The sequence below is a fragment of the Drosophila mauritiana genome, chromosome X (genome assembly GCF_004382145.1).
Source record: "Drosophila mauritiana strain mau12 chromosome X, ASM438214v1, whole genome shotgun sequence".
In the NCBI taxonomy this organism is placed as follows: domain Eukaryota; kingdom Metazoa; phylum Arthropoda; class Insecta; order Diptera; family Drosophilidae; genus Drosophila; species Drosophila mauritiana.
The window spans coordinates 18,143,001-18,165,158 of NC_046672.1; the positions used below are offsets into that span (position 1 = coordinate 18,143,001).

At 46.2% G+C, this 22,158-nt stretch overlaps 3 protein-coding genes across 4 annotated transcripts in view; 1 reads left to right on the forward strand and 2 right to left on the reverse strand.

Moving 5' to 3' along the window:
- Positions 1-4,195: 4,195 nt before the first annotated feature.
- LOC117148023 lies at positions 4,196-10,528 on the reverse strand. Of its 2 annotated transcripts, none has more exons than XM_033315194.1 (3): positions 5,641-5,889; positions 5,087-5,406; positions 4,196-5,016 (listed from the first exon to the last, which is right to left on the reverse strand). In XM_033315194.1, exons 1-3 carry the CDS (start codon positions 5,774-5,776, stop codon positions 4,570-4,572), a joined length of 903 nt encoding a protein of 300 aa, XP_033171085.1. In that variant the 5' UTR covers positions 5,777-5,889; the 3' UTR covers positions 4,196-4,569. The 2 variants fall into 2 exon arrangements, 1 of the variants encoding a protein (XP_033171085.1); XR_004459884.1 differs by lacking the exons at positions 4,196-5,016; positions 5,641-5,889 and adding exons at positions 9,288-9,332; positions 10,320-10,528 and having other exon boundaries at positions 5,319-5,406.
- Positions 10,424-22,158, forward strand: part of LOC117148022 (allantoinase) — a 39,559-nt gene continuing 27,824 nt past the window's right edge. Inside the window, exon 1 of the mRNA XM_033315192.1 lies at positions 10,424-10,479. The gene's annotated coding sequence lies outside the window, so the exon portion shown is untranslated. The remainder of the gene's footprint in view (positions 10,480-22,158) is intronic.
- The window catches only part of LOC117148021 (pneumococcal serine-rich repeat protein), a 28,287-nt gene continuing 21,018 nt past the window's right edge, over positions 14,890-22,158 (reverse strand). Inside the window, exons 2-5 of the mRNA XM_033315191.1 lie at positions 19,553-19,679; positions 18,342-18,873; positions 16,584-17,955; positions 14,890-16,152 (exon numbers count right to left, since the gene is read on the reverse strand). Of these exons, the coding sequence (XP_033171082.1) occupies positions 16,644-17,955; positions 18,342-18,873; positions 19,553-19,556 (1,848 nt within the window). The 5' untranslated portion in view covers positions 19,557-19,679 and the 3' untranslated portion in view covers positions 14,890-16,152; positions 16,584-16,643. The remainder of the gene's footprint in view (positions 16,153-16,583; positions 17,956-18,341; positions 18,874-19,552; positions 19,680-22,158) is intronic.

Consider the following 22,158-nt stretch of genomic DNA (forward strand, 5'->3'; position numbering starts at 1 on the left):
ACATAAAGTAGATTTCCTTCAGGTTTTCCTAACAACTATTAAATAGCTATATATTTTATATATTCAAATTTGTATCTTAATTTAGTAATAATAAGGAATAAAGCGTAAAATAGGATGAAGTACTAAAGAATCAACCAATTGTTGAGTTACAATTCTTCTCAATACCAGCATTACTATATTTATAAAATATACATTTTTATAGTAATATTATTTATACGCGTCAGAACCACAGCCAATGTAACTGTACTAGTGGTTTTGGCCCTCACAATCTATACATATACCACTCCAATTCATTTGACATGTTTAAGGTTGATTAAATGAATTTAATAATATATATACCTAAATCGGTTGGTATGGCTAATTACATAAAAATCATAGTACATTAAGGATGTTCTTTCAACGTATACTTTATCACACCTCAAATTATATATTTTGATAATCGCTGCGCTAATATTAGACCATCTCAGTTAGTTTTGGCTTGATACTGTTGAAATTCTGCTATGGATGGATATGCTATTTAATAGAAGAAGAGTGCGAAATCTCTGGCCAGTGGGCCAGGTACTCCCAACTGGCGAACCCCCGGACGCCCAGCTACCTAGACCTCCCTACGTCAAATATGCCCATATTTCTCCCTACTTTCGAGGGCTTGCACAATTGACGGTCTAATTAAATTGAGAGTTTTGCTGCATTATGGCCGCATTGTTTTGGGCAGCCGAAAACAGCTGTAGATGGTTAGATAGCGGGCCGAAACGGACAACGGACAGCGGACGGTGTCCTTGCGTCTAACCGTAAGTGCAGCGTGCAGCAACTGCTGCAGGAAGCAGTTGTGTTGCGCAGCGGGGCCACTCGCCTTGATTTCGCCGCAAGGCTGGACGAACGCACAGGACTCGAATCTCGCAGGACCCACAACCCACAGAGAGGGACTCGCTCGCATATATCACATATATCAAGGTGGCAGCGCACACCTTTTGTGCGACCTCTCCTTTGGGAAACGGGCGGCAAGGCACAAAAAGGGCAATTCGCACCCGGAGCAACAGCTTCATCTCCTCGATGCTGTCAGGATGGATCGGGCTCGGCATCGGGATCGGATCCTCGTACGCCCGAGATGGACACGATTATTGCATTGATGAGCTCCTGCTGCTGCTGTCGGTACACACACACACAGCATTCCCGGCGGGGAGGCAACCCCCACCCAGTCGCCCAGCTTCGACTTTTTGTTTTACTTGCGATTCGTTCTGGACAACAAAAATATTTTGCTACAAAATTGAGCTGTCCTGTGAGGTCCTCGCCCGTCCAGAACGCATTGTGTCCTGTCATGGTGTAATTTTTTAGCGGCGTAGCGAATGCTAAGGATACGCTTTAATTGCCACAGCGAACACCTCGACCTCGAGGTGGAAGGTTAACCGAGAGATACAAATACAGATACAGATACAAGTATCTGTAGATGTGCCATAAGGAGAACCATCCGTCATTACACGCTGCTTAGCTCCTGTCCTTTCGCAGGACCTGATCCCATCCCAGGCATGCCTACCTACCTCCGAACCTCCTGTTTTCCTGTTTTCGTGGGTGTGTAGCTGTGGCTGTGGGTGTGCAATGGGTGGGGGAGGTGTGAGTTTCCCATTTCTCAGTTCAGATCCTCTGTTGTTTTGATGTTTTTTGATTATGCGTAAAATCGCTCGCTTTATCAAGATCCCGAAGTGCAATTCTCACATCCGAAACGGTAACTTAAACGGTTAGTTAGTCGATTTGCTTGTCCGTTTGTATCTTGTTTGTTTGTTTGCTTGCCTGTCTATTTTCCGCCGCTTATCCGATCCTCAATTGCCGTTGCAATTCGGATTCGCCATGGATTTCATCCGGCACCTTAGGCATTTATTGAGTATTCAGCATTCAGACGGCTTTAACTCTTTGATGTTGATTATCGCCTCGAAGTGGTACATCGTTATGCCTTAATCAATGGTTAGTTGGTCAGTATAGGAATTGCAAATTTGTTAGTATTTAGCTTACATTTTTCTATCCACGTATAAATAAATAAATCTTACATATATGAACTGGCCAGCTTAGAATTTAGAGAAAAATCTAATAAAAGTTGGCATTCTCTTTGAATTATACAAACATTTTTCTCATATTCCAATTTTGTTTAATGTGTGGCGTATTTAAATAGGCAATAAATTATTTGTGCATTACCACCTATTTAATATTAAATTTATTTAGTAAATGTGTCTTACTACCGTTAAATATATCTATCTATATTACTAGTATTCCGAATGTGTACAAATATTTTCTATAGTGCAGTTGCAAGAATGTACAATTTGCAACATTCTTCATTACCATACTTTCCTTTTTACACTTGATAAAGACTCAGATGTTGGTCCAATAAGCTCCTCTGCAGTCGTTCATACTACACATGCCATCTAATCCTTTTACGCCCATCAAATCCTCACAGGAAAATGTACCGTTTGTTAATTGATTTGCTGGAGTTCGTTTTGACCCACTGGCCTGTGGGTTGAGGGGGAGCCGGTGGGGCGTGGCGCGGAGATGCCACTCTTCGCACTTGTGTGCGTGGGCGATGGCACGTAGGCCCATCGGTGAACCTGTGAGTGTGTGCCAGTGGCCCGCCGCTGATTGGTCCGCTGCCCCCTGAGCGTCACTCCGAAGACGAGCGGTTCCGAAGCGCTCTGGCCAATCGGCGAGCCGCCAACAAGCTCCAAGCGAGCGGCGCGGAGAGCGCCGATTCGAGTGGAAGAGCAGAGCGCAACAGGTTGCCGCTCTCCACAGAGAACGAGTGAGAGAGAGGGAGAGGGCGAGAGACAGAGAGGGAGAGACCAGCGACGAGAAGAGGAAGATGAAGAACAGGTTGTCGAGCGGAACATTGTGTGGACTTGGATTTTCATTCATAACCTCAGCTCGCTGCAGCAGAGCAAATGCTGCTGCGACTGTTGCTGCTGCTGCGCCTGTTGCTGCTGCTGCTGCTGCTGCTGCGGCGGCGACCTCTGCCGCTGACTCAATTCGCTGCGGCGGCAGCTCACAGCTATCGGTTTTCGAGGCGACTGACGCCATTGCCACGCGAACGGCTCTGCGCAGCCCCAGCCCAATCCCTAGCTGAATCCGAATATGAGTCCCCATCCCACGCACCACCATCTTTGATCGCTCCTGACCATCCGATCCGATTACCCAAAGAATCGGGAAGCCAGTCAAGTGGCAACGGTAAAATTGGTCCTTTGGTGCCCCTTCAAAGGCAACACAATACCCCAAACGATATACATATGTACATACGTAGGCATGCACTTAAAAGAAGAAATGATAGAACCCTTTTCAGGGAAGGTTGAAAACTTTCTTGGGGAAAATTCACCCTTCGCCCCACTATGCAGCTTTTCGATTGTTTTATGCAGGAAGCAGAACTACCATGCAGGAACTACCACTACAGATAGGAATGATCATAAAACATTTCCGATAAGCCGCCACCGAGGAGATATCACACTTTCTTACCGTGTACAAACCGCTTTGTCACAGGCAGAGATCACACGACGATTGCCCGACTTTTTTGCCTAATGGTCCATGAGTCACAGCCAGACGACGGACGGTACGGTACTTGGGGTTTTCTTAACAGCCGCGCTGTGGAAAACCTCGAACCGATATACACACATCTATCTATGTATCTATATATCTATCTATCGGAACGTGCCCCGGGCACGAGCTATAAACGACGATGGGGTGGGTCAGGGCAGGTGACTAGTCGGGCCGAAAACGGAATCTCGCGCATATTTCCCCAGTATTTCCGATTTGGGGGAGTGGTAATTGGGTTGCCAACTTCAAGCATTGGAGGTCATAAGCCCGCGATTCCCCCAAAAAAAAGTAAAAAAAAATCAAAAAACCTTAAGTATTAAGTGATTAACTGCTAACTATGAAATTAGTTCAAATTAATGAATTTTCTGAGCACAACCCTTTGCCAATTGAGAGTGCAAATTGCACTTTGAACTCTACCTTTGATTTGTTCCATTTCCACTTGTTCCAATTCATGGAAACATCTTATGAGCCATGCTTTTTTAATCGATGCTGTAGACCTTCGAAAGGTTGTCAGAATTCCCACTGTTGAGTAAGCCGCCAATTCGATGTAACTTGATTTGCATCGGAATGATGAAATATTTCGATAAACTGGAACTGATACTGGTCCACCAGAAAAGGAAAGCACTTTGCGTATGCGCCTATCGGTATAATTTATTAATAGTCATTGTAATATTGTAAATATATATATATAAAAAAATACACTTAAGTAATAGTTTTCATAAGTTATCGAGCCTGCGATGCGGTGAATGTGTTCAGTGAGTATGTACGAGTATGTATATAAATAGGATGCGAAGGCGATATAAATACGTATGGGGTCAATGGGGGTTTAATAAGTTATAATAAATAATAGGGTCTAAGGCAGATGAGGGTGTCTAGTAGACGAATACGGATCCGGATACTCGTGGGCATAGCCTATTAGCTTGAGATTGCAGTGGGTCATCGGAGGTGATTATTTTTGGTATGGCTTTTACTGCTCCTCTGGAGCGTCCAACTCTGTCCAGCGGATTACTGGTACAGCTTGATCAGCTGCTCGTACTTGTGCTCGATGATGGTCAGCACCTTGATGGTCTCCACGGCGGCGCCGAACATCGGCCATATGTGATCGGCATTGTACTCGGTGTTCCTCGGATTGCAGGCATCGTTGAGGCCGGCGACCTTGAGAGCCTCGTGCATGTTGTGATGGAAGAAGTGCACGAAGTTGTTGAAGAAGCAGTTCCAGGACTTGTGATCGAACACTATGGTCTCGTACAGATGCTCCAGGACCAGCAGCGACTCGATAATGGCTGGCATCTCCTCCTCCAGCGTCGTCACCTTGCCACTGTACACAAAGTCACCCAGCTCGTTCTGGAACTTGACTTCCTCGACCTCCGACTGGAGAGGATGCTTCAATGCCAGGGAATGCAGCGAGTAGGCGCGAACGTCTTGGGGCAGGCTGTGGCTCTGATTCCTCAGCTGTTTTTGAACGGAAAATGGGAAACTTAGTGCCTCTGCTGCCGCATGACCATCGTTCTAGCTAACTTACCCATTCTTTGGTCAGGCAGAGGACCGCCTCCCGCGTATTCTTGGCCACCTCGTGCGCCACTTGCAGGTGTTCGATGTTGGGAGTCATTTTCAGGTCCGTGCACTGCTCCCTGCCTTCAGTCTGATTGGTGAACAGGGGCACAATCTTGGTTTTTATTGACCTGGTGTGCTGGTGGTGGTCGTGTGGTCGTAGGTGATTGCGGTGCGGCAGGATCAGGCTCAATCCTCGAGCGCGACGCGGTGCGGCGGTTGTCCCCGTTGGCCAACTGGTGGCGACTGTGAGTAGCAGCAGGATGCCCAGGAGCCAGCACTTGGAGGTAGCTGCAATGCGAGCAGATGGAAGATGGTCAGTAAATAGGATTCATACAATAAGTTCAATAGGTCTCCCTAATCCTGATACATGGGCCATGTTTGGACAATAAGATAATGATAATTGGAAACTTGAATGCCCAAGATCCCTATCATTTGATGCACACTTTCCTGTTTGCCCAGCGATGACACAGTTATAGATACAAAGATAGATAGAGCGACATGATTCAGAGGCGCGAGACTTACAAATGCGACCGATGATGTTGGATTGCTGCTGGCAGGACGCTTCTGTCGCCGCCGGAGCCTTCTGCTCCTGCTGCTGCTGTAGTCGCTCACAGGATCGGATCTCAAAGGATTCACTGGCACTGCTGTTGGCGGTCATATTTTAATTTGATTTGTGATGTTAGGCACTCGCGGTTCAGAGAGTATGTTTTATTGGTTTTCGATATTTGGCCAAGATACAGATTGAAAGCGCGCTAATGAGCTGGATAGCTGGAGAGCTGGGGCTGGCGTGTGGGCTCTGCGAGATCTTACGGTTAATGAGGAGTTGGGGCACACGCCGGCGATTTAAATACAAACCGGACCGCCATCCGGCGATATCAGTAGCCGAAGCCGCACGAGCGGCGCAGCGCGTGGCCGAGCTTACTTTTTTTACGCACACACACACACACGCGCAGGCGGGCGGCGGGTACTCACACTTGTTGTGCTCGTTGTAGCGACAAGTGTACAAAAACAACAGCAAGCAGCAATAGCAGCAGCAGCAACGGCAGCATCAGCGGCCGATGGTCGATGACGATAATGAAAAAAAACAACGGTTCGCAAAGGGAGTTCGGATTTGGGGTTTTCTCGATTATCGGAGGTGGGGGTGAGTGGGTGGCTTGGCTTGGCTTGGCTTGGCTTGGATGGGCTTCCTGACTCAGCCGGGGATTAGCTACTCCCTGGTCAGTAGTTCATGCCGCTGTTGCAGCGCTGCACATGACGTTTTGTTTTCTTCCTGTCTTGCGGCAAGTGAGTTGCCAGCCGATGTAATTTATGCACACACGCTTCATGGCCCAAAACGGATGTCACATTGCATTCTTGCACCCTACGCCAAGTAATCGGGCTTCTTGGTTGCCAACTGGCTTTGGGCTGAACTTAGAATCGCCACTTGAGAATCCTTATTTCAAATTGCCTGCTCGGAGGACGACGACTGCAAACATTTTGGTTTAGTTTTGTCTGTGAGTGGCTTTTAGTCACTGTTTGGCCGACACATGCCAATTGCTCTGTTTGTTAGCTGATTAATACTTATTTGATTGGTTCTTGGAAATTGTTTGGCATATATATATATATATTCAAATCCCAGTGTTCAAGCTAACAGAGTAATACTCAAAGCAAAAAGCTCAAAGCAATATTTTGACACCAAACACATTTTTTAATGGGAATTTCGCTGTTCTTGTACGAAATTTGATAAGCCTGATGCCTGAATACTGAGCTTTCCGGAAATTGTAATGGCTATATGTAAATTCAACTTTGGTCCCACAGCCCATCGGGCTCAAAGAGTCAGGTATTAGCCAAAGTGGAAACGCGTTTACTTTGATAAATTTGCGAATATCTCGTTTCTCTTAGCTGCTGTGGCGGCGACGGCGTCACTTCGGATTCTTCAGATACTCGATTTACTGTATTTACTTTAGCTAACTGGCGATTTATGATGCGGGTGCCACTTGCCTGGCAAATGACGCGTCGTTCCGTAGGCATTTCCGATCGATCGCTTGGCACGTGCGCGTTTTGCATGCAACTGACTGGAAACAGCCACTTGGCCGCTGGCCGCTGGCCGCTGGACTTGGCCAAGCGATCGAGCACTGGGTATAAGAGACACCGGCAGCCGGCAGACAGTGTGTCTGTCTCTTCTATGGCCAGTGCACAGTGCACTGAGTGCACTAACTCATAACCTAGCACAACATGGCACACACACACACTTCGACAGGGCAGTTACTCATAAAGACGCACGCAGTTGGACCCACTCATTGGCCACAAAGCTCCTGGGAGTCGTATTCCCTTGTCGAGTTCTCTGCGTAGTATTTCATAAGTTGGGCAAATTTTTCGAATTTTGTTTTTACCCAATTGCTTTGGGCAGATCCATAATTGCAGCATTTCCGGAATTCGAGTTCCAAGGGTTTTCCAATGCTGTTTGCCCGCCGCCAGTCCAGAATTGCATTTGTTGGGCGGTGGGTATGTGGGTGGGTGCCTTCTCCTTCTGATTCGATATGTATGGATTTCCGCCTCCACTATTTTTTTTTTTTTTTTTTCGCCCAACCAGGCATTGTTGACTGTTAATTATCGCACTCGAGGAGGTGCTAACTTTGGCCACGCACTAATCTCGGCCTGAACTCGCTAAACCTGCAACGTCATCCGGTTCGAGGGAGATCCGCTATCTATCGCTCGTTCCTGTTTGCCATTCCCTTTTTAGAAATGACCATTCCATTGATGAGCTCTTCCAGAGTGACGTACGACAGTGCTCAGTACTCAGCGTAGTAAAAAGCTGCAAACATTCCCCACTTACAGCGACGGAAATATCGCCCAGACTTATCGCCTCAGCCAGCCACATATTTAAATATAGCAAATATATCAATAAGATTGCACACATTAACAGTAACAGCATGCATCTAATGCACACGAGACCGGCAAAGTTACCAGGCTATGTTAATATTAAACGGATACGGATGCAACTCGGATATGACCAATATATCAATCAGTTCCTAGATCTAAGCAGGCTATTTCAGATTGTATGGCATTGAAACTGAATATTCAATATTATCTTAAGTACCGGAAAGTCATATATAAAAGGAGGTTTCATCCTCTGGGGGATCATTTCTGCTATCTTGGTGTGAAATACCAAGGTTAATCATTGGATTATTGGGATATTACCATTCGATTTGCATTGGTTTTATTATACTCCAGAATTCGCCGTTACTGATCTTTCTTGTTCTGTACGCATCGACTTAAATACTTAATGTTCTATCGCTTGGAATGGAATTTACTCTATTCAAATAGAATTCCCACTGTGCTAACTTCCACATAAATGGTGTATGGAAATACTCTGGTGGAAAGACCGCACCTCAGTTAAGATGTAAGTGAATCAGGGCGTTTAAAACTGAGTCCTCGATGGCACCCAATGCCAGTTGCCAATGACTACCCTTGACCGAATAAAATGGTCGGTGACGTGAATGTAGAATCTAGAATCGCCATGAGGAAATACCCCAATTCGATGGCCGTCACCTGTCTGTCATCTGGGGAGTGGGCCGAACTGACCACAGACACTCTGGCCGACTTGATCATACATATGGCTATAGCTGGATGGGTAAATCACCGAGCGACGTTGCTCCGTATTTGCGTTTGTGTTTAGAAGCCGCCCCCCGATCCGGCTCTCTCTCCCTTTCCAGCAACCCAGCTCTCCGGATTGCCGCGTCACCTCCCATTCAGGCCGGATCGGAGTGTCGACTAGCTCTCGGATCACGTATCTTGGAGACATGGGCACAGACCGGCTGAGCGACCGAGTTTCCGACCAAGTTACCAACCGAGAGAGGGGCGCACACTCACTTATTTGCCCAGCGCATTATATTATGAATGGAGCGCTGTGGGAAGCACTTGGGCAGAGTCTTACCGCCTAGCAAAGGCAAAGGCAAATTCAAAGGCAAAGGCGGTACGAAAACAAGGGGCTCGGACAGGTGAGAGAAGTGGCTATTTTTGGCACTGGCCATCTTCCACAAGTCATCGAGGTGCGAGCTGTGACGCACTGGGGTTCCCTGAGCCAGGTTCCTGTTACCTTGTTTTGCACGCCATATTAAGTATACGTCATATTAAGTATACGCCGCGTTGGAACTTAAGTTTAACTGCCAACTTAACTTGGAACTCACCTCAGTTTTGTCACGCGACGTGTTTTATTTCAGTGCGGTGATTAGCTGCAAAAATAAACAAATAGGGATATCATTAGTTCAAGGTCGAGCGTCGAGTGAACTGGGAAAAATGCAAGCTTTGAGTTTCCCTCCACGAGCCAGTTGACCCTGAAAGTAGGCAGCGTTTGAATGGAAAGCTTTCACCCAAAGCTCTCGAAAAACGGAAAATTTTCCGCGGCCTGCTTTCTAGCGTCTTTACTAACAGTCGCGTCCCAGAAAGTGTCACCACTGAATCAGCTGAAAGGTCTTGAAGAATTTAGCCACAAAATGCTGCCATTTCACATTTCTGTCTCTGTCCCTTTCCTTTTCTCCGGCATTTTTTTGTTGGCTTGATTTATTTGTGGTACTTTGCTCGAAGTGACATGGCAACAAGCCCACTGATCTGAGGGGCATTCCGGTTAGCGTTCATCTTTCTTTCGGTCGGATGGCGCAGTTAAGAACTTTTGCTTTTCAAATTATTATTTGAATAGTAGAAAACTTACTTTCAAAAGTATTAAAAATATTTTGCCATATAAAAAATATTAAAAAAAAAATCATTTACCAATTAAAATCCTTATTTTTCAAACTTTTCTTCATTGTCAACCCGTTTTAAACTATTAACACTTTACAGATAACTTAGTATAACGTTCTTGCTATTTTACGTGCATTTCTATTTTGATGATGACCGGTATAAATTTCTGTTCAGTTCTGATTCACTATTTAAATATATTTATCAATAAATAATAAAGTAACCTTATTTCCCCATGTTAATGTACATAAACAATTATAGGGACATTCCGCAATTTGTATACAAATCGCATGCAAAGAAAGCAATCAAGCTGCAATCCGAATCACGTTCGGCTGGCTAAATTAAACTAGAATGCCCCCCACAAACGCGCTCCTCTCTCTTTCGCTCCGATGTTTGCGGCTCTCTCTCCTCGTCTAACACCCGTGTACAGGTACAGTGACCGTCTGCGATCTTCGAAGCGGTTTCCACTCGCATTGTTTACTCACCTTTTTGACGGCGGACAGCTGTGATGACGGGCGTCACGCTATTAATGCTTTTGCCGCGGGCGGCCAGGTAAACCCAGGTTAATTACGGGCCGCAAGAAATTCACGAAAAATCCCCGAACTTGCGTTGGATCTGTACACTTTTGAGCTACGCAACGCACAGGTAAGGGGTTAATTAAAAAAAATAAACGGACGCAACAGAACCGGCGAGGTCGAATGATGAAAGTAAACTGAGCCAAATCGTACAGAATCGACAGCTGGAGGAGCTATTAGAAAAGCCAACGGTGGTCGCAGCAGAGAAACTGCGGTTTATTTGACTAATGTAAGCGCAAGTGAATCGCATCCAAAAAAGTTCGCTCTACGCTCACATTCCATTGTTTGTGAAGTTCTCATGCATCACGTGGTTCTAATTGAACTAAAGTTCTAGTTACTTAGGGCATGCTAAGGGTCATGCTCTGTGCAAATGATATATTTATTGTTTTACAACGAATAGATTTCCCCATCTACACGCTTCAATCCAAATAGCACCAAAGTGTACCAACTCGCACGGGACGCGACTGTGACAGGGTGTGTGCCTGCGCTACTTGCATGGTTTGTAACTCGACTAACAAGCGCGTGGCTCGTGAATAAGCTACGTTTACCAAAACAGTTATTTCAATAAGCCTTGCTAGCAAAAAAAAAAAACACAATTATGGACAGAAGGCCAAGGACCAACGACCAACAAACCAGTAAACCACCTTATCGGCAGCACGAATGCTTCGAAATACCTTTTCGGTATGCACACTATGGGTAATTAGGCAAGTGGGAGGATGCGCCCCTGTGCATAATCTATTGCATGTCACCCATGGCAACAATGCGATGACAATGGAAGCTGTATAGCTGATCGGGCGGTAACAGTTGTGGCGGTGCCTTTGTTGTTTTGTTGTCCGCTTTGCATCCGCATACCTCATCCTGACTGCCACCGCCCCTCCGCCAATGGGGCCAACGTATGCAGCTTTCGAATTTCACGCTTGACATGAGGGCAACCTTGACTGGTAGGCTTCTGCAGCTCACAGCCATTACCCACTAGCCACCAAATGACGCCCACCTCCCACCGAGGGTGTATACCCTCGATGTGGCAGCCTTGCAAAAGGGATTTACATTTGTCTTTAACTTGCCAAAGATTCCTTAGCCAGGAACTTTACTAAATCAAATGGAAATACTTACCATTGGAAATCAATGAAGCAACATTAAAGAATTCAATTAAAAACAAAAAATGATATCCTAAAATCATTATGTTTTATAAATAATTTGAAGTTGGAAATTAAAAAGTAATGACATCCAAAACTGCTGCAACCATTTGCAGGGTATTTCGCTGTTCAATGGTCCATCGGGCCGGATTGCCGGTCCACTTGGCTGTCGAGCAGAAGCAGAAGCTGATGTGAGCCCCGCTGGCTGTTTGGCCAGTCAAGCGTTGCATAAAGCGCATTAACATTTAATGCCTGTTGCCGGTCCTTCTTGGTCCTTCGCCCCATTCCGCCCACATTCCGTCCGTTGCCACTTGCCGCACCTGGCCACGTAGATATCCATCCAGCGAGCCGAATTTGCGTTGCATACTTCGAGGCGCTGACCGAAACAGAACTGCGGTGGATTGGCCAAATGGATGTTTGATTTATGACCGACCGGCTGCCGCTGGGCAGGTCTTGGTGGATCGTTGGACTGGAGGATAGATGGTGTGGTGAGTTGGTGGTTCGCCAGGTGGGTGCATTTGGCAGATTTGCCGCGATGCCCCGCAGGCGTCCATCAATCATGGGCAGCTAAAACCTGTGGCAAGCCCATACCCATTCAACCGAAATGAAAGCGCCTGCAATCTGTACACATAAACTATTTATTTCCGTATATATATATATATATATATAAGTATATATATATATGCCATATGTATATATAGATGTACATGGGTGTATATTTAGCTGTATATTGGGTATTGTATGTGTGGTAAAGTACACTCGCCTGGTGCACATTCTTCAACGTCCTCAAATTTCCTCGGCTTCTCTTTGAAGTCCCGGCTTATAAAGAGCACACATACCTACATATGTATGTATGTACACGGATGTACATATCATATGTGCATTTCCGACCGATTTATCGTTCCCTCAATCGCCATTTAATTAGCTGTATTGTTTTGTTTTTTATTTTTGTTTTCTTTTACATTATGTGTCATCAATTGATTGTTTTACATTCGGTTGCATTTGGATTTTGGCTTTTACAAAAAAAAAACTCCACTTGCCTCGCTATCTCCCCTTGCTAGCGTACGCATAATTATGTACAAACGTATTCCCAACGCTCCTTTCGTTATTTACACAGATATATATCTTAGCTATATATGCATGTCAGCTATTTCGTGCCATTCTGCCGCTGCTCCTCCATCGCTCCTCCCCCTTGCCTCGTTACTCACTAGATTATGCGTAGTTTTGCCCACTTTCCCCCTCCCCCTCCCCCTGGGTGCTGTGAACGCAGAAAAAGCCCGAAAAAAATAAAACGTACCGCCTAACATCGAAATCATAGATCGCTCGAATCGAAGTGCACACACATTGGATATACCATATGTATCCGTATCGCTATCATCCCGAATACCGCACACCAAGAGAGTTGCGGGTATTGAATATAATATTTGCGTTGGGCGCCAGTTGCCAGTTAACACTACTAAAGTACTGTAGTCGGTGGTAACCGCTTGTTCGTATGTAGTCTTAGGTGTTACACACACACACACACAAACAGACATGTGGATAAACATTAACAACAATTGAACAACGGTAATTACAATTGCACGACATCAACAACAAAGTCAACAACAAAGACAATGACATCCCGTGAAAATAATCAGTGGCGGATTAAGTTCCATCTGTGGGGAAATTCAATAGTTTGCGATTTCGCGACTGATTATTCATGGGGTGTATTCCTCGGATGCATTATTATCATCTTGATAGGGTCACATACACATACGCATATGTTTGTAGTCATAAATCTATGCACATTCAATGCTAAATCAATCGAAAAAAATTGCATCCATATTAGTATTCGTGTATGTATGGTATTACACGTATTGTATATGCGGTACATACATATATGTAGTATATATATATATATGTATATATACAACTATCAAAAATAGGACAAATAGAACTTGAGAGTTTCTTTGGCCTGTGCTACGCGTCACCTGCCTGGAGCTGGTGCCTCTGCGTTCCATCCAGATCCTCCCCAGATCCTCGCCCTTCTAGTCCCCCGCCCGTTTTTTGTACACATTTATTGTTACATAGTGTAGATCGGTAATAGCAACGATATAGAACAACAGTTAGGATGATGAGCAAAACGTGGACAACTTTGGTTAGCTGCGACCAAGAAGGATCGCACTTGTAAATAGTTGAAATATATATATATGTACGGTATGTATATATTTGTAGGTATTGTATATGCATATGCTTGTATAGATATAGATCAGTATCTAGGTAAATCTGCGGCTCTTAAGCACTATATAACACACTGAAAGTGAAAGTTAACTTTGGGTTACCTCCTTGAGACACGCACATGGAAATCGAAGTCTAAAACACATTTGTCGGGCACATTGAGATACAATTCTGGATAGATGGATAATATATACGAGTATTGTGTGTTTGTTATATTGAGTAGTTTCGTCACTACACTGCTGCAGTCCAATCTCCTGACCTCCGCACCACCATCTGCCCATCCGCATTAGTGCCACCTCTTGATCAAATTGACAAATTGACAAAGCCAAATGCCGCATATAGAAGCACACTTGATTGATTGCAATATTGACTGATTGTTTGTTGGTTTGTTTGGTTGCTTGCTTGTTTGTCCTACTCTACTCTATCGCTCCCGCTCTCTCTTTCTCCCTTTCTCTTTCTCCTTGGCTGTCTCTGTTTGCCAATACTGCAATTGCGAATTTCCAATTTGAATTTCTTCGTTAATTGATTTTCAAACTTCTTCCCCCCAACTGGCACTTTTCAGCTTTTCTGCTGCCGCTGCCTGCGTATTATTTTACGTTTAACATTAAATATTCAACGCGAACATTAATTTATATTCGATTTTCAATTCAATTCAATTCAATTCAGCTCGACTCGATTTAGTTTGGCATTTGCTGTTTGTGTTGTGATTTGAGATTTTGCGATTTTGCGATTTTGCGAATTGCGAATTGTGATTTCTGATTTTTGCCTCGAGTAAGCTCAGATTGTACATACAAATTACATTTATTGTGTGGTTTACATTGATTAAAACTCTTGAGTCTGTAGACATTTACTTCTTATTCACCGTAGATAAATATGTATATTCGTATATTGTAACGTGTTTATATGCACGTAGTCGTGCTGATTTCATTGTGTTCATATGTATTTATTGTGAAATGGTTGTGGCAACCGATGGAGCATCGTATTTTGCACTGATTCACCCGATTGTTTGCTACACGATATACAAAGACCGATTTGTGCATCTGCCACGGTTGCCTCATAAATACATTCAATATGTCTGTGTATTCCTTCGATGTGCATGCATGAACATGCATGGCCACCAAAAAAAAAAAAAAAAAAAAAAAAAACACTCAACATATGTATGTATGTAGACATGTATGCTACATGGTTCCATTGCCATATTGGCAATGCATCAACAAGTTCTCCTTTACTTCTTTATCCCGGGACTTACTCCCTCAGTGGGACCCGCTTAAATTGCTCTGCACGTAGAAAAATATGTGTATATTCTCTGCCCTCCGAACTCCCCGAGTTTTGTACTCCTTCTTCTCGTCCCCCTCTTCGATTACTTCGATTACAAATGGTATGCAAATGTATGAGAATATATACATATATATATATCTATGAGTGTATATATATGTATTTATCTTTTATCTGTATCTTTAGCTATAAGAGGTCTATCCCGTCGACCTTGTTGCGTAGGTAAAATGGGATGAGGTGTTGTGTCCACCGATTCCTGATATCTGATTCCATTTCCCTGACTCCCCTGCAGCGTTGCCTTATACTCTATCGGTTATCGCTTAACTATCTGCCTATCGATCACTGCATATCGCTTATCGTTTCGTCTTCGCTTCTGCTCACTTACCATTACCGTTATGCGTAAAGTTACTTGTACCGTTAAAAGTTGCTCTCTTGTACTCTTATTGTTCACCGTTAATCGGATTTCAGTGCTATCTGTTATCGGTGCTTCGATTGCGGTTCTGCGTTGTGGTTAGGGGTATTTTGAATATGGAATAGGGATATGTATGTCATTGCGTATTGCTGATAAGTTCTATTTTCTCCATTTGATCCTCCATTTTGTGCTCGTGTACTGTTTGTTGTACACGCAACCTGATTAACCGTCAGGTATCGATAGCTCCTGCAGTTGTATTGTTTCAATACCAGGTATACGATTTCCTTTGTAGTTCTAATATCTCATTCAGTTACCATGTCCCGGTACCGACAGATCAATCTTACTGTCGCCCTTTGCATGCAATGTTCTCAGTGTTTGATTCAATGGACGTGTTTTGTGTGAAGCCTGTGCTGTCAATTATTATTATATTGTTTGTTAGTTATGTAAGTGCTGTGATTATATTATTGATTTCGGTGAATTATGTGCATCTCCTTTCGCCCGAAAGACAGACGTTGCTATGCTTTTAATCTGTCATTAAGCCTCTGCTGCTGTGTTATGTGATGGATTCAATGGTGATTACTGCTGCTGCGCTTATTGTTCACTCGTTTGTGTAAGCCTTCTACTTCAACTTCAACTTCGTTCGATTTATTTCGTTTTCGGTTTTCGATAAGGATTTTCGGATCTCAGAGGTGCAAGTAGCTGGCTAAAAGTGCACACAGAACGTGATATAACAATGTTAGGATTAGGCTATTGGGATTTGCTGCGAACGAGGCATTCGAGGCATTTATTCATGGAACCCGAGATGGTTAGGTGGGTAATATGAGCTCTGCGTTCTTAGAATAATCAATATACCATTCCAAGAAATTCATTAATTGGTTTAATAACAGCTAGCAAGACATGGTTTGTCAATTCTATATTTAAGTTTGTTATCTCGAAAAGCTCTAATTTGCCAGTAGTTTCGTTTCTTGGAATCGAATTGCATAACAAAAAGTTGAATACAAAAGATATTTTGGGGGGTATATTGAATGCTCTAAGGAAGCAGGAGGCATAGGGAGTTGTTATAGGCTGTGCTCTAACTTGAATAATGTTTTTTTTTTCGAGTGCATAAAATAGTTCGAAGGATTCGCAACTTACCGGTGTGCTGCTCTAGCCGGGACTCGGCCCAGTGCTTTACTTGCCTCTGCGCCCCCCGACCTATTTGACGAAGAGGTCCTTGAGCGTGGCGCAGAGCGAGGCGTCGCACGTGTCCTTGGAGTCGTCCTCGTCGGCCTTGCCGAACCAATTGAGCGTGGAGCGGACTGCCCGGCCGGCCTGCGATTGAGCAGAGCTGCTGGCGGAGGGTCGACTGCGCCGGGCGCCGTGGGCGGGACTGCCGCTAGCGCTGCCCGAGTCCTTGCCCGCCTTGGGCGTGGCACCGCGAGCCGCTGCCGATGTGGAGGCACCGCCGCCGGACGACCCAGCTCCGGATCCGCCCATGCTGGCGTTGGAGCTCTTTCGCAGGAAACCCTCGATGGCCGTGCCCAGAATGGTGGCATCCACCGTCGCCTTGGTGGACTCCGCCCAGGTCTTCTGTTTGCTCCTTGGCTTCAATTTCGGCTTGCCAGAGTCACCGCCTAGCGGATCCTTCTTCTGCAGCCGCTCCAGCACATCCTTGGACAGCGCCACCGCCGAACTCTTGCTCCGCACGCTCTTCTTGCGCGCCAACGGCGTGTGCCGCTTGGCAAACCAACCGGACAGCGTGGCCGATCCATTGTCCTGGACATCGCTCACCAGCTGCTTGGCGTTGTTCAGCAGGGACACATCGAAGCTGTTGGATCGCGTCGACCTGCCGGCATTGGGATCGAGTAGGCCGCCAGTGGTTCCAGATCCTCCACCGCCTCCGCCACCTCCTCCGCCCACCGCCAGTGATCCGCTGTGGGTTGTCGGTGTGGGCGTGGCGCTGGTGGCACGCCCACGAGCGGCCGCCTGAAAGGTCTGGCTGAGAAACGGGCTACTGGCCGTGGCCGTTGCCGAAGAACTAGCACTTGAGCTGCCATCCCGGCCTTCCGGTTCCGGCCGGTGCATATCCATGGCCGAGCTGGTCAACGAGCTAAATATGCCGGCGATGTCCGTACGACTGCCCAGTAGTCCAGTTCCACTGCCCGACTTCTTGCGACGCGTTGAGGCCCGAGTCGAGCTCTGCGACTGAGCCTGCTGCTGCTGCTGCTGCTGCGACGGCGGCAGCTCGGAGGCGCGGCGAAAGGAGCTGGCCAATCCTGGCTGGGGGCATTCCGAGTAGCGACGGTTGGTGAATCGTCGGCCCGGCTGGCCGGAGCCGGCCTCGTCGACGGTCTGCACCTCGCACACCTTCTCGTTGGAGGAGGTCCAGAGCTTCAAGCGGGCCTTGCGCGACTGCAAGTAGATGTCGTCCATGATGTCCAGCTGCAGATTGTGGATGCTGCCGATGGGGTCTGTCGATGGGGGTCCTGTGTTGCTCTCCCGGCGGGAATTCAGCACCCGACTGCTCCTGCGGTGATAATAACGAACAACAGATGGTCGATTGCTTAGTACTCTCGGATGAGTCGGAAGTGCATAACTCAAATTACCGTCGGCTCACGAAACGACTATGCAAATGCAAATTGAATTTCGAAAACACTTCAAAGCGCTTCAATGCAGCTCAATTATTAGAGTGTCAACAAGTGTGCAACTACATGTGTATGTAGATATTTTGAGTGGATTAAAGCTGTATGTTTTTTATAGCATACTTTTAGACATTTGTGTGGTTTCAAAAGCCGAGCGATTTGTGTGCAAACCAACGAAACTAGTTTGGCCCCAATCCTCTTGTGCAAACTTAGTTACAATTCAATATGTGATATATTTTGGTGATATATTCGACTACCGAGTACCACTTACCCATTGCTGTTGGGATACGCGGCCACGGATTCGCGGCGCGAGCGCCCAAAGAGTGTGGTGGGCACCTTCGAGATGGTCACCACCGAGTGGCGACGTCCGGTCGGCGCCGGAGCCTGCGACAGAGTGGCCAGAAAGGCGGCCTCCTTCGGTGTGGGACCCGATCCCTCGCCGCCTCGCTCCGAGAGCCGGCGCACCTGGCTGGCCGTGATGCCGTCGGTCACCTGCTGCGAGGGCAGCGAATGCTTTCTGGCCTCGCGTGGATCCCGCCATGGCGAGAGCAGATACGGATTCACGGGCGAGTCGATGTCCAGGCTGCCGCGATTCGAGACCGTCGGCTCAGAGCTGTCCTCCTGCTCCTCCGGCAGATTGGACTCCTCCACCACGATCAGCGGCTCCGGGGCGCTGATGCCATGTGTTCCCGTCGCCTGTGGGCGTTGCGGATGCTGTGGGTGTGGCGGCGGACGGGGATGGCCCGGTCCGGTCGACTGGCCCGTAAAGCGGGCGAATGGTGAACCACGGAAGCGTAGCGCATCTACGGAACAGAGCAGTTAGTATTGCCTAACTTGCTAGTAAAATGAGGCAGCTCAACTTTATTATTAAGGGAACGTCGATTAAAAATGCAAAATGATGATGATCTGATCTACTTATGAATATTCTTCTCTATTCATTTAGGAAAAAGTTCCCTGTGAATATTATGAATAATATTATGAATATTTGAACTATTCTTCTCTATTCATTTTGGAAAAGTTCCCTTAACGATGTTCACCGGATGGGTGTTTGATTTGTGGGGTCTTCAGGATTATTTAACAAATATTAAACTAAGCTCCTTATTTTTTTAAACCGGAAAATCACATTACATACAACTGTTGTAATGTGTGTTATGCTTTTCTAATAAAATAAATATAAATAAATAAAATAATAGAATAAATAGAAAAGATAAACCCTATTTTATTAGACAATAATTTTGATCTATGGTTACGCGGTACCCGAATTTTAACAAGCATACAATAAAAGGGACATAAGCGATTGCATCGATGTTTATGCAGCGTCCATATACTCTACGGCCCGCACTTTGTGGCGCTATCTGGTTGCCACCAACGAATCCTGGCAATTGGTGCAACATCAGGTGCGAAATGCCTGTTCTGCGATAGCCCACGAGGTGTCCGGTTTGCTCGAGTGGTTCATTAGTGGCTCGTCTGGCTGTCACTTACCCATTTTGCACAATTGCTCAATTGCTCGCCAGCGGGGAATTCGCTACTGACTGTCTTCGGGGTCTGGACAGTCTGCTCCCGACTCTCCTCTCCGCTCCGGTGTTCTCTCTCCTTTGAAGTGTCCTTGCTGGAAAGAAGAGCAGGCCAGATAAAGCGACAAGAGAACACAATAGCAGCAACTGCCGCGGCATCAAGGCACATTTAGTTTACCTTTAGTGGTAAATGTTTAATGTTTAATAGGTTCAGCAAGTATAAAGTTTAGTGGAAAAACCCCGCTGCTAGACAGCATTTTGCATTTGGTCAAAAGGTGAAAGCTGGCGGGTTGTGTTATAAGCAATGCGATATGCCAAAATCCCAAGGACTATGAACGCGCCAACTTAATTGCTTCATCTCCAACAGTCTGTGAATAAAATGGTGAGCACTTTTTCGCGTTGTGCACTCAAATTTCGATATCCGTGCACCGCATGTGTCCCTCTGAAATGGCGGAGCTCGTGAAGCCCCGAAACCCGAAGGGTATTACAGCCGGTACAGCCAGCTCATGTGTGAATCCTTTACGTGTGCCCCCCTCGATCCGCTCGGTGTGTCCGTGTGGCAGGTTAAATAAAGCCGGGGCAAGTTTCGCTCTTCCTGCTCATTATCCCCGGCTACAAATTGCAAATGGCAGCAAAATCATGCATCAAAGTAATTAAAGCCACTGTCCAGGGACTTTTCGCTTCGCTGGAGATGAGTCCCCATTCCCGTTTGCTGTTTGCCCCCCTCTTTTCCTGTTAGGGACAGCGACAGTCCGACAATCCGACATCCCGACAGCCCGACAGCCCGGCCATAATAAGCATAAAATTATGCAAAAGTTGAAATGAAATTTCGCCATAACTCAGATGCCACAGGAGGAGTTTCTATTTCGCTCGATGGCTGTGCATCAGCGGGCTAATGGCGATGGAGTTAAAGCCGCAACCTCAACTTTTGCCAGGAGTAATAGGGAGTCCAGCGACTAATGATGGCGTTGTGGTAGCCCCATCGTAAACGCATCCACATGGATACGAAATAATGGCCAGCGGAAGTGATCAGTGGACTATTTTTATTAGATCACCGCAACCAGTGGACAGCGGCTTTGATTTGATTCGATGCGATTCGATTTGATTTAGAGCACTTGCATAGTCACCAGACATCCCGTATCCTGTATCCAGCAGCCAATATCCTCATCCGCCGACCGCTGCAACTTGGGCAGCTCAAAGTCGCAAGCCGCAAATCACAGGTCCCCAAGTCCAAAGTCCCGAGTCGCAAGTCGCAAGTTCATTAAGCTTGTAAATTGGCAATCAACACCAAAGTTGCGGCTTTGTGTGGTAGCTAATTAGCCTGTCTATGCCACTGACAGGACTCTCGCGCGCTCCCCCTCTGTCTCCCTTCCTCGCTTCCTCTCACCCGATGTCCTGCGCTCCTTTCCCCGGCAATTATCCTTCCGGGAAATGCTTCACGCCTTCATTGTCCGCCCGCCGAGGTGACTGAAAAGCTTGAAAAGCACCGAGCCAGTCCAACTAAATAAACGAGCACGTTACTAAACCAATGCTTGCACGTTAACATCGTCCGTAGGACAAATAAACGCTTCTCTGCATTTAAATGAAGCCTAGTATTCGACTATCGGTGCCGACTGTTTTCAGGGATTTTCAATGGATGGAGCACAAGTCCGTCCACTGCATGTCCTGTGGTTTCGAAAGTAGGGAAAACCTTTCTGAGGTTAATTTTGTGCACCATGCAGTTAGTGTGTTGCCCCTTTGTTGCATGTCCTTTTTGGTCCTGCCTGGTGACCCCACCAACCGTCCATTTTATGTATTGTGGCACCACCCATGCCCAACCCAATTGTGGCGTTAATAGGACCACGTGCCAAGGTGGCCCCCAGTATGATAACTATCAGAAATGTCACCAGTTAAGTACTCCTTTCATACGGACTATGTTCTTTTGAGGAATCAGGGCGGGTTCGGATTTGATCAAATTATCCGGGTCAAGCGCAAACATAATGGCTGTGATTGAGCATAATTTGGTGTGAAATTGATAACCGCATCGCCTTTATCAATCTAGCTCAACGTTCATTAATTACATTCGGAATTTGTCAATGTTACTAATAGAGATTTATACGCCATATTTGATACACATGTGGTGCAATTTTTGCATCGATTTAAGGAAAATAAAATGTCACTTCAATTGATTCTCAGGCACCGACTCGATTTCCCTCGGCCAGTGATGTGTGTATTTGGTTAGTTGATTTGAGTTGCCACACATTTTCAACGCCACTCGACCAGTCCACCCAATTTTGTGGGTGATTGATTGACTCGGGCACCGCCAGCCAGACAGTGGGACAGTGAGAGAGGGTCGGCCAGGAGGGGAACAGTCGGGGGACGCAGTCAGCCCAGATCGAGAGCAGAGACCGACCGATTGACAGATGGACGCACCGACAGTGTCCCACTGCCCACCACATCGGGGTCCCTGTTCGGGCGCCACGCTCAATTTCAGCTTAGCTGTGTTTAATGGACTTGCACAAAAAAGTTTACAAAGCACTTTAGCCTGGAACTGTTGGAGATGGGTAAAAAGGATATCAATCAGCATCGTCAGCA

What these genes read in the sequence shown, in the direction of transcription:
- LOC117148023 (XM_033315194.1), bottom strand. Translation starts at nt 5,776, where the DNA reads ATGACCGCCAACAGCAGTGCCAGTGAATCCTTTGAGATCCGATCCTGT. An exon ending in CAACATCATCGGTCGCATTT is followed by an intron (nt 5,407 to 5,640) that starts GTAAGTCTCGCG and finishes CTCGCATTGCAG; the next exon opens with CTACCTCCAAGTGCTGGCTC. An exon ending in TCTGCCTGACCAAAGAATGG is followed by an intron (nt 5,017 to 5,086) that starts GTAAGTTAGCTA and finishes GTTCAAAAACAG; the next exon opens with CTGAGGAATCAGAGCCACAG.